Genomic DNA, 13,866 nt, shown 5'->3' with positions numbered 1-13,866 from the left:
CCTTCCCCCTCCCTCCCCCCCGAAGGGCCGCCACCAGACAGCCGGTGAAAAAAACTCATCTCTCCCCACTGTTAAGCGGCCCCGTTATACCGCGTAAAGGCCCACAATCCCAAGCAGGCCCAAAACGCGCGCGAACCTCTCTCTCTCTCTCTCTCTCTTCTCTCTCTCTCTCCCACAGTCAGGGCCTCCTCCTCCTCCGCTCCGCCCCTTCCGCCTTGTCGAGTCCCGCCTCTTCCGGTTTCTAATGCTTCTCCGCGCAAGAAATCACGGAGACCCAAGCTTCCTACTTGGCTCCCTTCCCGGCGGCGTTCGACAAGTTGCCGTTCGAACGGTCTCGAACCAAGACGCATGCGCGAGCAGCTCTATGGCTAGCTGAAGAAAGCGGACGCGTCCTGCTTCGCGTTACCTGTGTGTCGTCTATGGTCGAGAGCGAGCGATAGAGTAGCCCGGGGAGAAAGCAGGATGGCGGCTCTAATGGTTCGGGTGAGTGGGGGAGGCGGAACGGGAGGACCGGGGAAGGTCGTTACTCGGAATGACGGTCACTCGTATCTCCTTTTCCTCGCAGCGTGTCTTGCTGCTGCCCGGCTGTCTCTTCCGCTTGCCCAAGTGTGGATACCGCGGGGATTCTCCGCCTGACTCTGGGAAGGACCTGCTGGAGATCCCGCTCCCACCCTGGCAGGCTCGGCCGCACGAGCCCCTGGCCAGCAAGCGCGCGAGGCTCTTATATGAGAGCCGCAAGAGAGGCATGTTGGAGAACTGCCTGCTGCTCAGGTGGGCGGTTTTTGCTTCTCTCTGTCTCCGCCAGCATATAGATGGTCCACAACAGTTCGTTTAGCGACCGTTCAAAGTTAAAACGGCACTGGAACAAGTGACATGACCATTTTTCCCACGCTTACAACCATTGCAGCGTTCCCCGTGGTCAGGGGACCAAAATTCGGATGCTTGGCAACTGACAAGTGACTGTTGCTGTGTCCCAAGGTCATGTGATCACCTTTTGCAACCTTTTGACAATCAAAATCAATGGGGAAGCCAAATTCACTTAGCAACCGTGTGACTAACTTAACTGCAGTGATTCATTTAACTGTGACTAGATGAAGAAAGGTCGTAAAATGGGGCAAAACTCATTTAACAAATGTCTCACTTAACAACAGAAATTATGTGCTCAATTGTGGTCGTAAGTCAAAGATCACCTATACTTAGAACTGCTAGTCCAGAGTCCCGCAATTTTAATGTTTACTACTGTATTATTTAGCTGAGACCCTTTTGGGACAAGCTGAACGCTAATAACATAGTAACTGTTTTTGAATATTGTGCTAATAACCACTCCTCAATACTTTCACTGGGACTCCTGCCCTGAGATATTCAGCAGAACATGGATCAGCATTTTAACAAATCTTGAAAAGTGATGGGGGGTGTCAGATCTGGTTAATATTTGGATGGTAGACCACCAGGAAATCTTAGAACTGTAAACCAGAATAGGAATAATCCTGCAATGCCACAATGGCATATACATATTGCTTCTATATGGACATAGGGTAGCAATCAAGTTCAACTGGAGGGGATTTTATTTTATTACCTCTTGACCAGACTAAAGTTTTTCTTACCAGGTTTTCATTCATCACGTTTACTGTGTGAACTCTCTAAGTCCTACCCATGGAGGACTAATTTGTCCTGTAAATCAGTTTAAAATAGTAGCAATTACCATAGCTTTTCCCTGTAAGATCTTGATATTAAATATGTGCTATATGACATAATATGTTCTTTTGTCTCCTCAAAGTCAATACAGAAGCATGCATTGTGCACAAATACTTACTTAGTACAGATGTTTTTGTTGTGAGTATAGATGTATCTGAAAATTAAATGTTACTTGGCCGTCTTCAGATGAGATAGAATTGGTACCTTCCTCTTTAAATGATAATGGGCAAATAGAATTAATTAGAATCTACTAAGAGAGATAAGATTATTTATTCCAGAGGTCCCCAACTTTTGCAACTTGGGGGGGAGAGGGGAATTGAGCCATGTGAGCTGCGGGCTGGCACGCACACAAATGCATGCATGCAGCCCTTGCATGAGTGGTGGGTCAGCGTGCATGGGCGCAGCTCAGCTTTTGCACAAGTGGCCAGCTAGAGGGCAAATGCCTGCTGGCCTGCTGCTCACACAAGTTGAGCTGTGCATGTGCACGCACACACATGCTCCAGCCAGCCACTCACACGGCCCAATTCTGAATAGCTCAGCCCGGTAGTGGGCAGCAGCCCAAGTTTGAGGACCCTGATCTATAAAGATATAGGAAAATTCAGGTTGTTCTGTTGATGTGTTTGATGTGTGTTTTTGATTCTTTTTTCATTTTGTGTGTACTGGTTTTGTATGAGCTTAGCATCTTTAACTGTTTTGGCATTTTACAGTACTCTTAATTGTTTTTAATAGTTTATTTGCCAAAGAGAATCTGAATCAAATGAATGAACAACAACTGGACCTTTATGACCGACTCATAAATGAGCCTAGCAATGATTGGGACATATACTCCTGGGCAACAGGTAATGTAGAACAGTGTCTTTTGGAGCCAGCAGACTATGTAGCTCTCAACATATTCCAAATCTCATATTAGTGAGTGAAGCAATATGGGCAATATTTGAGCCTCTGTTTCTTATCTTTATTTTATATTTCAGGGATCTTGTAGACAGACCTTAAAAAACTATAAAATATATGTATAGGCCCTGAAACCTTATGGGAATTTGAAATACAGTTTTACCTTGGAGCAGGAATACAGTAAAATGGTTAAGGACAACTAAGAGACTATGCAATCCTGTACATATCTATTAAAAAGTACAATTGTGGAGATAGTTTGTGAGTCCATTAAAACTATCCATATTAATTCACAACAATTGTGATTTACAATATTATCTGTAGAATTATAGATAGAACCGAAAAGTTCACAGATGCTCATCTTTGAAAGGTGCACTGGGTTTATTTAGGGCAGGCATGTCAAACTCGCTATGTCATGTGACTTCACGTGACGTATCACAACTTTTTCCCCATTGCCAGCAATGGGGTGAGTGCGGTTTTGGCGTGATGCATCTGGCCAGTTTGACATGTCTGATTTAGGGCTTTTTCCAGGTAACGAGATCTAGGATTGTAACTAAAAGAGTGGATCCTTACTTATGCTTAAGAGTATATCTGCTGAAATAAATTTGTGCTGTGCTAAATTTAGTAGTTTTATTTCTAGCATGACTAAATCAGAATCCAGCTTTACATATGGTTAAGTAACCAATATTGTAATAATAATAATAATGATGATGATGATGATGTTGGAAGGGACCTTGGAGGTCATCTAGTCCAACCCCCTGCTCAGGCAGGAAACCCTATACCATTTCAGACCAATGGCTGTCCAGTCTCTTCTTAAAAACTTCCAGTGTTGGAGCATTCACAGCTTCTGGAGGCAGATTGTTCCACTGATTAATTGTTCTAATTGTCAGGAAATTTCTTCTTAGTTCCAGGTTGCTTCTCTGTTTGGTTAGTTTCCATCCGTTGCTTCTTGTCTTGCCTTCAGGTGCTTTGGAGAATAGCTTGGCTCCCTCTTCTTTGTGGCAGCCCCTGAGATATTGGAACACAGCTATCATATCACCCCTCGTCCTTCTCTTCATTAAACTAGACATACCCAATTCCAGCAACCGTTCTTTATATGTTTTAGCCTCCAGTCCCTGATCATCTTTGTTACTCTTCTCTGTACTCTTTCTAGAGTCTCAACATCTTTTTTACGTCACGGTGACCAAAAGTGGATGCAGTATTCCAAGTGTGGCCTTACCAAGGCATTGTAAAGTGATACTAATACTTCATGTGATCTTGATTCTATCCCTCTGTTAATGCAGCCTAGCACTGTGTTGGCTTTTTGGACAGCTGCAGCACACTGCTGGCTCATATTGTGATTGTCCACTAGAACTCCAAGATTCCTCTCATAGTTACTACTATTGATCAGGGTACCACACTATACTTGTACATTTGGTTTTTTTTTGGTTAAGTGTAGAACCTTACTTTTTCACCATTGAATTTCATTTTGTTAGATAATGCCCAGTGTTCAATCTGTCCAGATCCTCCTGTATCTTAAGCCTGTCTTCAGGAGTGTTGGCTATTCCTGCCAGCTTGGTGTCTTCTGCAAATTTGATAAGTTCCCCATCTATCCCCTCGTCCAAATCGTTGATGAAGATGTTGAAGAGCACTTGGCCCAGAACAGAGCCCTAGGGCAGGGCTTTTTAACCAGTGACATGGGTACCACCTGTGGTACATTGGCACCTGGTAGGTGGTACGCTACCATCCTAGAAAAGTGGTAGCAGAGGAGGGGAATGAGCTGAACTGGTGGCAGCATCGCACAAGCCTGAGCGAGAGATGGCTGGAGTGCAGGGCTGTCAGGGCTCAGAGGAAGAGAGAGGATCAGTGCTGCTTTCCAGCTGATCAACGCTTCGGGGTTGTCAGGGCTCAGCGGAAGCACCAGGATCAGCGTCAGGCTCCAGCTGGAGCTCGGCACTGATCCCGGCACGTCTGCAGAGCCCAGAAGAAGCGCCAATTAGCTGGAAAGCAGCACTGATCCTGGCATGTTTGCTGAGCCCAGAAGAAGTGCCGATCAGCTGGAATGTTGCAGCATCTCCAGCGTCTTGTGATTTACATTTAGATGCTTGGCAACTGATTCATATTTATGATGGTCACAATGTCCCAGGGTCATGGGAAGTGACCAAAACCTGCTGCAACCACCCAGCAGACGGGGGGAATAAAAACCAAACACCCCCCCACCCGCCCCGCTGCCAATCCTCAACAGAAATGCTCACAACAATGAAAACCTCAGACAGGAGGAAGAGCACCGCCAGACGGGCAGGCAGGCGTCTTGCTCAGCTGTGGCTTGGGGGGCACTTTTTTCAGTGGCATTGTAACTTCGAACAGTCACTAAGCGAACTGTCACTTGGTCAAAGAATGCAATAAGAGTTGTCTGGCATGATCTGTTTATGACAAACCCATGTTGACTTTTAGTGATAACTTTGTTTGCCTCTAGGTGTTCACTGATTCATTGCTTGATTATCTTTTCCAGAATCTTTCCAGGTATTGAGGTCAGGTTGATAGGTCTGTAGTTTCATGTATCTATTTTTTCCCCTTTTTTGAAGATGGGAACTTGGTGCAGAGTTTGTCTCCCAGTTGATGTCAGGGTAAAGTCCCCCATTACTGTTGTTATGTGCTTCCTACATACCTTAGTTAGCTGACTACGAAAAAGTTCCTCTGTTTGGTTGGGTGGCCCATAGTATACACCTATGGCAATGTCATTCCCCCCCCCCTTTTATATTGACCCAAATGCATTCAAGACAGTTTTCATCATTGTTGTGCTCTGTTTCTGTAGAGATGTAGTTATTTCTTATATAGAGAGCAACTCCACCTCTTTTATTTGGTCTGTTTCTTTTAAATAATTTAAATCCCTCTAGCTGTGTGTTCCATTTGTGGGTTTCATCCCACCTTATTTCCATAATGGCAACAATATCATATCTGGCCTCATTTACCTGAATTTCTAGTTCACCCTGTTTACTGTTTATACTCTGTGCATTGGTGTATAGAGTGCATTGGTGTATTCAGTGGGACTTCCCCCAAAACATATACAGGACTGAACTGAGTGATTATTATAAGATTTGCAGTAAGGATATCTTGAATATATTTTACAAGAAGATGAAAGTAATATTCTTTAGAAGGCCTTATAAATGATTATTATCAGTTGACGTTTCATTTTTTTATATTTAGCAAACTAATGCAGTCTGTTATTTAGAACTTAACTGAAGTTTGTTTGGAAAAGATTATTGGATTTGTGGAAAAAATCACTCTTCTTTTTCTTTTCAAGAAACAAAGCCTGCTCCAGAAATCTTTGAGAATGAAATCCTACAGATGCTTAGAGAATTTACTAAAAACAAGCATAAAGAGAAGAGACTACGGCCACCAGATCTGGAGTATCTTGCTGAAGGCTCCCACTGATCTTGTCTGTATTTCCATAAATGCCCAGTTTGGAGAATCCTTTAAAATCATGTTTGTGCTTCATAGGCTCCTCCTAAAATACTTTATGCCTAATCTGTGAATTCTCATATAAATAGTCATTTTTTCTTATTGTACTGCTCTGTAATAAAGCTGTTTTTTTCTTGAAAGAAGGGCCGAAACACACATTAAGAAACAGTGCACTTTGTCTTTTATAGATTTTTAGACCATGCAGATCTTGGCAATTTAACAGAAGTAGAAATAGCTGTAATAAATTTTTAAATATCTAATGGAACATATATATTTGTGTGTGTGATTTCTAAGGCACAATTTTAACTACTTAGAAGGCTCTTTAACCTGCTTGCCAAAGGGATGAGGCTAAACCTATATCTATTAGCTGGCAGTAATCATAATGGAGAAGCACCTCCTCATTTTAGACCCTGTAATCTCCCATGAGAGATTAAAACGAAGAATGTTGAAGACAATAGCCCTGATGTCAAGCCATATAAAATATTAACAGATTAAAACTAACACTTTAAATTGCATGGAAATGTACTGGCATTCAAGGCAGGGTCCATGGGTGGATGTTCATGGCATCAGTGCTGGTTAGCGTGCAGGCCATTCAGTGGTGGGCTTCAGCCAGTTCTCACCCATTCAGTAGAACTGGTAGCTAATTTTTTGTTGCCCAGGCCTAGAATGGACTTCTGGAAGCGGCATCCGCACAGAGAACCATTTCACATATTTGAATTCCACCACTGAGGCCACTGTGTATGTTGTGCCTACTGCAGTTTCAGAGTATCTTTTTAAACTGAACGTGTAGAGTGAATTGCAGCTGGCTAATGTGTTGATGACAGTATGAGTTACTATCCCTCCAGCTTCAGACAGTCACAACATGGTAATGGCTCTCCTGGCTGTCATTAAAATCAAAGAACCATAAGGCTAGAAGACACCTTGGGGATCTTCTAGTCCAGCGTTTCCCAACCTTGCTGGCTGGGGAATTCTGGGAGTTGAAGTCCACGCATCTTCAAGTTCCTAAGGTTGGGAAACACTGTTCTAGTCCAACCTCATGCCCAAGGCAGGAGAACTACCCTTTTCCTGCCTAATAGTATCTGCCTGATAGTAGCCATCTAAGTCATAGATTCCCCTTTCAGAGGCAATGCTACTCTTATGGGAGAGAACCCAGGACTAGGGGAGATTCTTAGTGTCTTGCTTGAATTCAGTTGTGGCCCATTTCTCCTCATCTATGGAGGAGAAGAGCCTTGGTGGAGCAGTGGGCTAATGCCTCCTTAAGTAACACCAGCTGCCTGCAATTAGTGCAGGTTCGCATCCCACCAGGCTCAAGGTTGACTCAGCCTTCCATCCTTCCGAGGTAGGTAAAATGACCCAGATTGTTGGGGGCAATTAAGCTGACTTTGTAATAATGCCGCTTGGGGTGTGTGTGAAAGCCCTAACAAGCAGGCATATACATAGAATGAAGGCTACTGCTAAGCTTGTAAGCCGCCCTGAGTCTTCGGAGAAGGGCGGGATATAAATGGAATTTAAAAAAAAATCTAGATCTCAAAAGCTTCCTGACATTGTTACTGGATGATGGAAACAAAAGCTGTCTGATATTTGATTCATCAATGAATATTTGTTAATTCAATTAGGTATTAATCTTGGGCAATTCCAGGCTTTCTGTGCAGATATTAATATTGTATGTATGTTGAGGATTTTGCCCCAGAGATATGATAACGATGATTTCATTGGCATTTATATTTGCTTGTTTATTGACAGCTGTGGCATTTTTAACAGGACAGCAACTTACCAGTAATAATATGCAATGAGATACCATGTGAACAAAATTATATTAATTTATATATGTCAGTGCACATGCTACTTTATATGCAGCAACTTTATTTCTGCTTGTCCAGTTTTTGCCATGTACTTGGCCCAGCTGTTGCTGTCCTAGTTTTCTCAGGCAACTATCAGTTTTTGTAAAGGAAATTTCATAGGCATTCTTTGTTCTTGGATTCAGATGCTGCTGTGTTCTCAAAACCTAGGTAGGGGGATTTTTTTTAAAAAGGAGTAAGTGATCCGAATTATAATCAAATCATCCCTCTCTTAATGATTATGAGTTTTGCACTAGAGCTCCCATCATCCCTGACTATTTTGCCTGTGGTGATTGACAGTTGATAGGCAGAAATAAATTTTCAGGGGAGCTTGTAAATAAAAAGGCTCCAAAGGAACTTGTATACAGCAGTGGCTATTAAAATTTTTAGCTTGTTTAATAAAATGTAATCAGAATGAGTATTTACAGGAGATTAGTTGCACTTAGCAGACACATTCATTGCCTATCTGGTTACTGTAAGTTAACAAGTTTGGCAGATGGTAAATGTCTGCATTAGCTTTTAGACGACAAGCTCATTTTGTATGTAAATTTCTTTAGCTCTTTAGTATTTTTATGATTCTAATGGAAAGTGCAGATATTCAAAATTGGAATGGGTATTTGAAAGCCTTAAAAAGCAAGATGTATATTAAAAGATTTTTAGAAGTATTTTTCTTGATCAATGTCATCTGTACTGTTTTAAATTCATAATTCAAAGATGCTGTATTAACACAGTATCTTCTTATTTGCTGTTCCCTTTAACTGGTGATATTAATTCATAAGAAATAAAAATTCAGTTTGATTTGTGCCATCCTTATGGTTTTATCAGATGTTATTTTGAAGGAAAGATAAGTCTGTATTTTTTCCTCAGTTGATCACATGCTGGCTAAATAAATTATAAATAACACTTTCAGAAGGTTACAATTTAATTTTGTTATGAAGGGCAGTTTTAGCCAACAAAACATTGGACTTAAAATTATATAATAAAACCGCTATTTTATTCTATGTCTTTTTATGTATAAAAGTTTTAAGTTTTTAGTTATTTTCAAATTTGGCAATTTAAAACAGTTTTTTTTTCCTAGCATTTCCTGCTTTTAAACGTACAGGCTCAAAAAGAAAATTCCTTTTGATGTCACAATATCCCTATGGCATTGCCTGGAACTACCACAGGGTGTCATTATATGCCTATAGGTGCTACTCTCAGTGCTGATGAAAATGAAGATTTTAGATACAGGTTTGATCAAATACATTATGTAGCTTTGTATCTTAGGACTTGCTTAGGAATTTGATCCAGATTCCATAGATTCTTTATTAAAGTCAACTAATATACAGATCTATGACGATAGTTTTACAAACAGCATGATTATGATACCAAAATCTTCACTTGGAATTTGCAGATACTTATTTGCAGACTTATTTGTAGAAAGCATGTACATAAATCCATTTTGTCCAATCAGTATCGCTTCAAATCTCACAAAAGGAATAGCATTATTACTATCAAATTCACTTTCTGTGAATCTAGTCCCGACACTGGGTTGACGTTCACAATTTGAGCATTGCTAAGAAAACTCCCATCCCATTTCTCATTACTCTGAAGGTTAACTTTGAACATCTACTTCTGATAATCTGTAATGTGTCTGCCATGTTAAAAAGCCACCAAACTGATTCCACTGGCTTTTCTACTGGATTCTATAAATGTGGCTGTCTTGTGGACAAGTTTTCTTGAGCTGGTTGCTATGAGCTAGTTGCTAGGATACGTATTGTTATTTCAGTTCTACACATTCCTCCAAGTTCCTAACTTAAGGGAATAATTTAGTCCTCTGGGACACTACAAGGATTCTGCTCATTGCAGTAAACCAATCAATACTTTGACTGGCAGGTAAGGACGTGATATTGCAAGATGAATCTTGACATTGCTTCATAAAACAAGTTTTCAGGATAGAGGAGCATTTTGCCTCAAACTTGTATATAGTTTGCCTTCTCCCATTTGTTATATGAACCAAATTCTGTTCAAGGATAATATTGTAGAGACTAAACTTTTATTTAAAATGTATGCTTTGTTACTGAGCTTTGAGTACTGGACTATACATTCAAAGTAATTTATTGAAGGATTTAACTTAGTGCATTTGAAAATGTCAGTGCTTACACATGTTTAAACAGAGCATCTGTTTAGAAGTGGCTATGTTACTTAAAACCTGATTTAGGTCTTGTCCCCTAGCTATACACATTAGAGAAAGCCTACATATTTCAGTTGGTGAGTTCCCAGAAGAGTAAGTACGTATGTCTATTATTAGTATATCAGACATTTTGGCACTGGAAAGTTCTGTAGTTGAAGTTTTAGATGTTGCTAATGTTTGTATGTGCACAATGGAGAAAAGGATGATTCTTTTGGAGGAATCAAGCTCAACAGTACAAGTTGAGTATAGATTCAAAAAAGAAGAAGCTTGTTATTACATTATAGCAAAAATTTGATGTAATTGAGCAACATGAACTTGGTCACAGAAACACTAAAATAGCACAATCTGTTGGAATGCCTGAGTCAATAGGGTACAATATTATAAAAATGCAGGGGAAATAAAAGTAAAATTGTATCAGCTTTTTATGGTTTGTAAATACTGCATTTTAAGGAGATCAAGAGCCAATAATCTCATTTTTGTCAGTGTAAGCTTACCTTTAGGAATGAAATTTAGAAGTTTTTTGAATTTATTCTGCTTTCTAAAACTACTCTGTGATTTGGTTTATTATAAATTTAAATTATAAATATTTTTTCTTTAATAATTGATATATATAAACATGCTTAAAAGTTGTTTCTTATTTCCGTTGAATTGAAACCAATTTCTCAATTTTCCACAGAAATCTCACTTTGAATAGTGCAACTTTGAATAAAATTTCATGGGATTTATTATACAGCACTAATTAAGAGCTAGCTGTAAGTATTTGGAGCAATATTATCTAACGTTTTCAGTATTTGAAATAATTTCAACATATCTGCTTCAAAGAGTTATTCTATAAACGGACAAAAAATGATTGTGTTATGTTAGCATCAATTAATTACTGCCTAACTAGTTGCCACTTAGATAACACTTCAGATGAACAACAAGGAATAATATATATACTTATCAATTGGCAGCTATAAATTATGGGCTTGTGCACTTTATTTCTCCAAAGCTCAGTAAAATATAAACAGATTTGCCTTTATAAAGCTCTTTATTTCAGCTGGGTTCACCCCAGTAATTGCAGTAACAATAAAAAGGTTTCAGTAATATACTCCTGGATTTACCAAAAAGCTTCAGGAGATGAAACAGCAGAAGAGACATTTAGCGTGAGACAGTGGTGGGATTCAGCCGGTTTGCACCAGTTTGGCAAAACCAGTAGCTAATTTTTTGTTGCCCAGGCCCAGAATGGACTTCCGGAAGCGGTATCCACACAGAGAACCGGTTGTTCACATACAGTATCTGAATCCCACCACTGGTGTGGTAGTGGTAAAAGATGAAATGAACTGACCAGACATAGTAGAATCTTGCATAAGGATGGCAACTACTGTATCTTCAGATTGCTGTACAACAACTCTGTTAAGGGTGACCCATGTCCTTTTGGGGATTGACAAACAAGACTCCTTGCTTCAGTCATTGTGGTCCTTGTGCAAAGCATTTGGAAGACTAAATCTTATTCAGTCAGAACTTGATAATAAATAAATTAGATTTGTAAGACCACCCAATTCAAAGTAACTATATTAAAAGCAAAGCAAACAAAATAATGATCAAAAGATGAAACAGTATAAAAGCCTTGGTATATCCTCACAACAACAATAATTCCCTTAAAAACCACATCATTCAAATGAACCAACAGCCTGAGAAAACTCAGATTTTGAGTAAGCTAGTCCTTGTTTTACAACAGTTCACTTAGTGACTGTTCAAAGTTACAGTGGCACTGAAAAAAGTGATTTACGATCATTTTTCACACTTATGACCATTGTAGCATCCAGATAGTCATGTGATTTACATTTGGATCCTTGAAAACTGACTCACATTTATGATGGTTGCAGTGTCCCAGGGTCATTGCAAAGACAATGGAGAAGCCAGATTCACTTAACAACCATGTTACTAATTTAACAACTGCAGTGATTCCCTTAACAAAAGTGACAAGGAAAGTCGTAAAATGGGGGAAAACTCACTTAACAAATTTCTTACTTAGTGACATAAATTTTTGGCTCAATTGTACCTGTACTTTTTAAAATAAGATCTGGGTGCTTGATGATACTTATGGAGAGCCTTAAAAGGAGAATGGAACTAAATTCTACTGGATTATCTGGGATACATTTGATGCTGTGGACTCCAAGGAAATAGACAAGGTTCTTGATAGCGCAAATTTATGTCATGTGGCAGTTGGAACCTTGCCTTTTCTTGTAAATGAGAGGACTGGATTAGGGAAGTCATGAATGCCTCTTTAAGGAAGTAGATAGTGCTCTGTGCGCTGAATAAAGCAGTATGTCTCTTCCTGAATGGGACACCTCTAAATTCAGGAAATCTGGACAATCTCTACCCCATTTCATCCTCCCTTTTGGGGAAAAGACTTTAGAGTAAGTAGTGTGAGTTCATTTGCAGAATATCATGGCAGAAGTGGATTCTCTGGATACTAGGTTCAAACCTGGATGTAAACTCTATTAATAGCTCTTAAAGATGTCTTGCAACAGGATCTGGGGAAAGAGTGCAGCCCTTTTGATCCTGTTAGATTCACAGGAGTCTCACAGGAGCCATTGATAACATTAACCATAGTATCTTCCTGGGTGAGAGCTGGAGATGGGAAGTACATTTTTTACACTGCTCCTTCCTAAAGCAGATGGTTTTACTCAGTACTGAGGGAGAAGAAAGATAAAAGTTTTGCCTATTACATGGTGTGCTTGGGACGTAGCTTTTTTCACCATCCTATTTAACATCTATTTGAAATCATGAGGAGATATTACCTGCTGACCTCAGGTAAAATACCATCACTACGCCGAAAATACTCAGCCATACCTCTTTATCTTGGTGTGAACAGATAAAACACAGGGATTTTATCTTCTAGAATGGATGGGGTTGTGTCCCCCCTCATGTAGTAGGTATATCATCTGGCAATTCATTTGGACTCAGCTCCTGCTGGAACAGCTAGTGAAAACTATGGCCAAGAAACCCTTACCTAATTTCAGCTAGCGTGCTGGCTACACCTATTCATGCTCTCATTACAACATACTTGGACTACTACAATACACACACTATTTGGTCCTGTATATGAGGGACATCCAAAAATTTCAGCTATTCAATGTGGCTGACAACACATTTCCTCTGATCATTGTACTGGCTACCCTTAAGTTTCTGGATACTGGCTACCCTTAAGTTTCTGAATCCACTTCTGCCAGTTTAAATCCTTTTATGACTTGGGTCTTGGCTACTGAGGAATAATTTGTTCTAGTTTGGATCTATCCTTCCTTTGGAATTGAAATAGCAAGAAATGCTGTGGGTTTCTATTCCTCATGAAGCTAGAGATGGAGACCAGAAAAATATGCCTTTTCTGTTACTGCCTCAGGCCTGTGGAATAATGTCTCCCTTGAAGTAAATAAAGGGAGGGGGTAGACATTTAAGAAGAAATCTTAAATGAATATCTTCTGCAAAGCTTCAGTATCTTACCTACTGAAAGTTGCTAAAATTTATTTGCCGTCTTTCTTTCTTTATTGTATTCTATTATTTCTTTATGTCTTTATGGCTTTAAATGCTGAAATTATTGCAAGCCATCCATCCATACAATTGAGGAGACACAGAAATGATGTTGACTAGTCAAATGAAATGAGTACTATGCTACATAGTGTCAAACCTGAGTGCTAAGGCCATTTTGTTGTATTATTCCAATTACAAATCCACTTTAGTTTTATTATATATATATTTTAATCTTAAGATTCTATGATGTCACAGAGCTGTGTATGAGCTCACTCTGTTTCCAGGAGATCTGATTCTAAACAGTCTAAATAAATACTT

General features: G+C 39.7%; 1 protein-coding gene across 1 annotated transcript; it reads left to right on the top strand.

Moving 5' to 3' along the window:
• Positions 1-180: 180 nt before the first annotated feature.
• Positions 181-8,660, top strand: SDHAF2 (succinate dehydrogenase complex assembly factor 2). The gene is made up of 4 exons (XM_083348345.1): positions 181-483; positions 566-771; positions 2,425-2,534; positions 5,867-8,660. The coding sequence occupies exons 1-4, from the start codon at positions 463-465 to the stop codon at positions 5,995-5,997; spliced, it is 468 nt and encodes a 155-aa protein (XP_083204471.1). The 5' UTR covers positions 181-462; the 3' UTR covers positions 5,998-8,660.
• The last annotated feature ends 5,206 nt before the right edge of the window (positions 8,661-13,866 follow it).

The sequence above is a fragment of the Vipera ursinii genome (assembly GCF_947247035.1).
Source record: "Vipera ursinii genome assembly, chromosome: 1".
In the NCBI taxonomy this organism is placed as follows: domain Eukaryota; kingdom Metazoa; phylum Chordata; class Lepidosauria; order Squamata; family Viperidae; genus Vipera; species Vipera ursinii.
The sequence above is the reverse complement of the archived record's forward strand: the minus strand, read 5'-3'. Positions and strand labels throughout refer to the sequence as shown.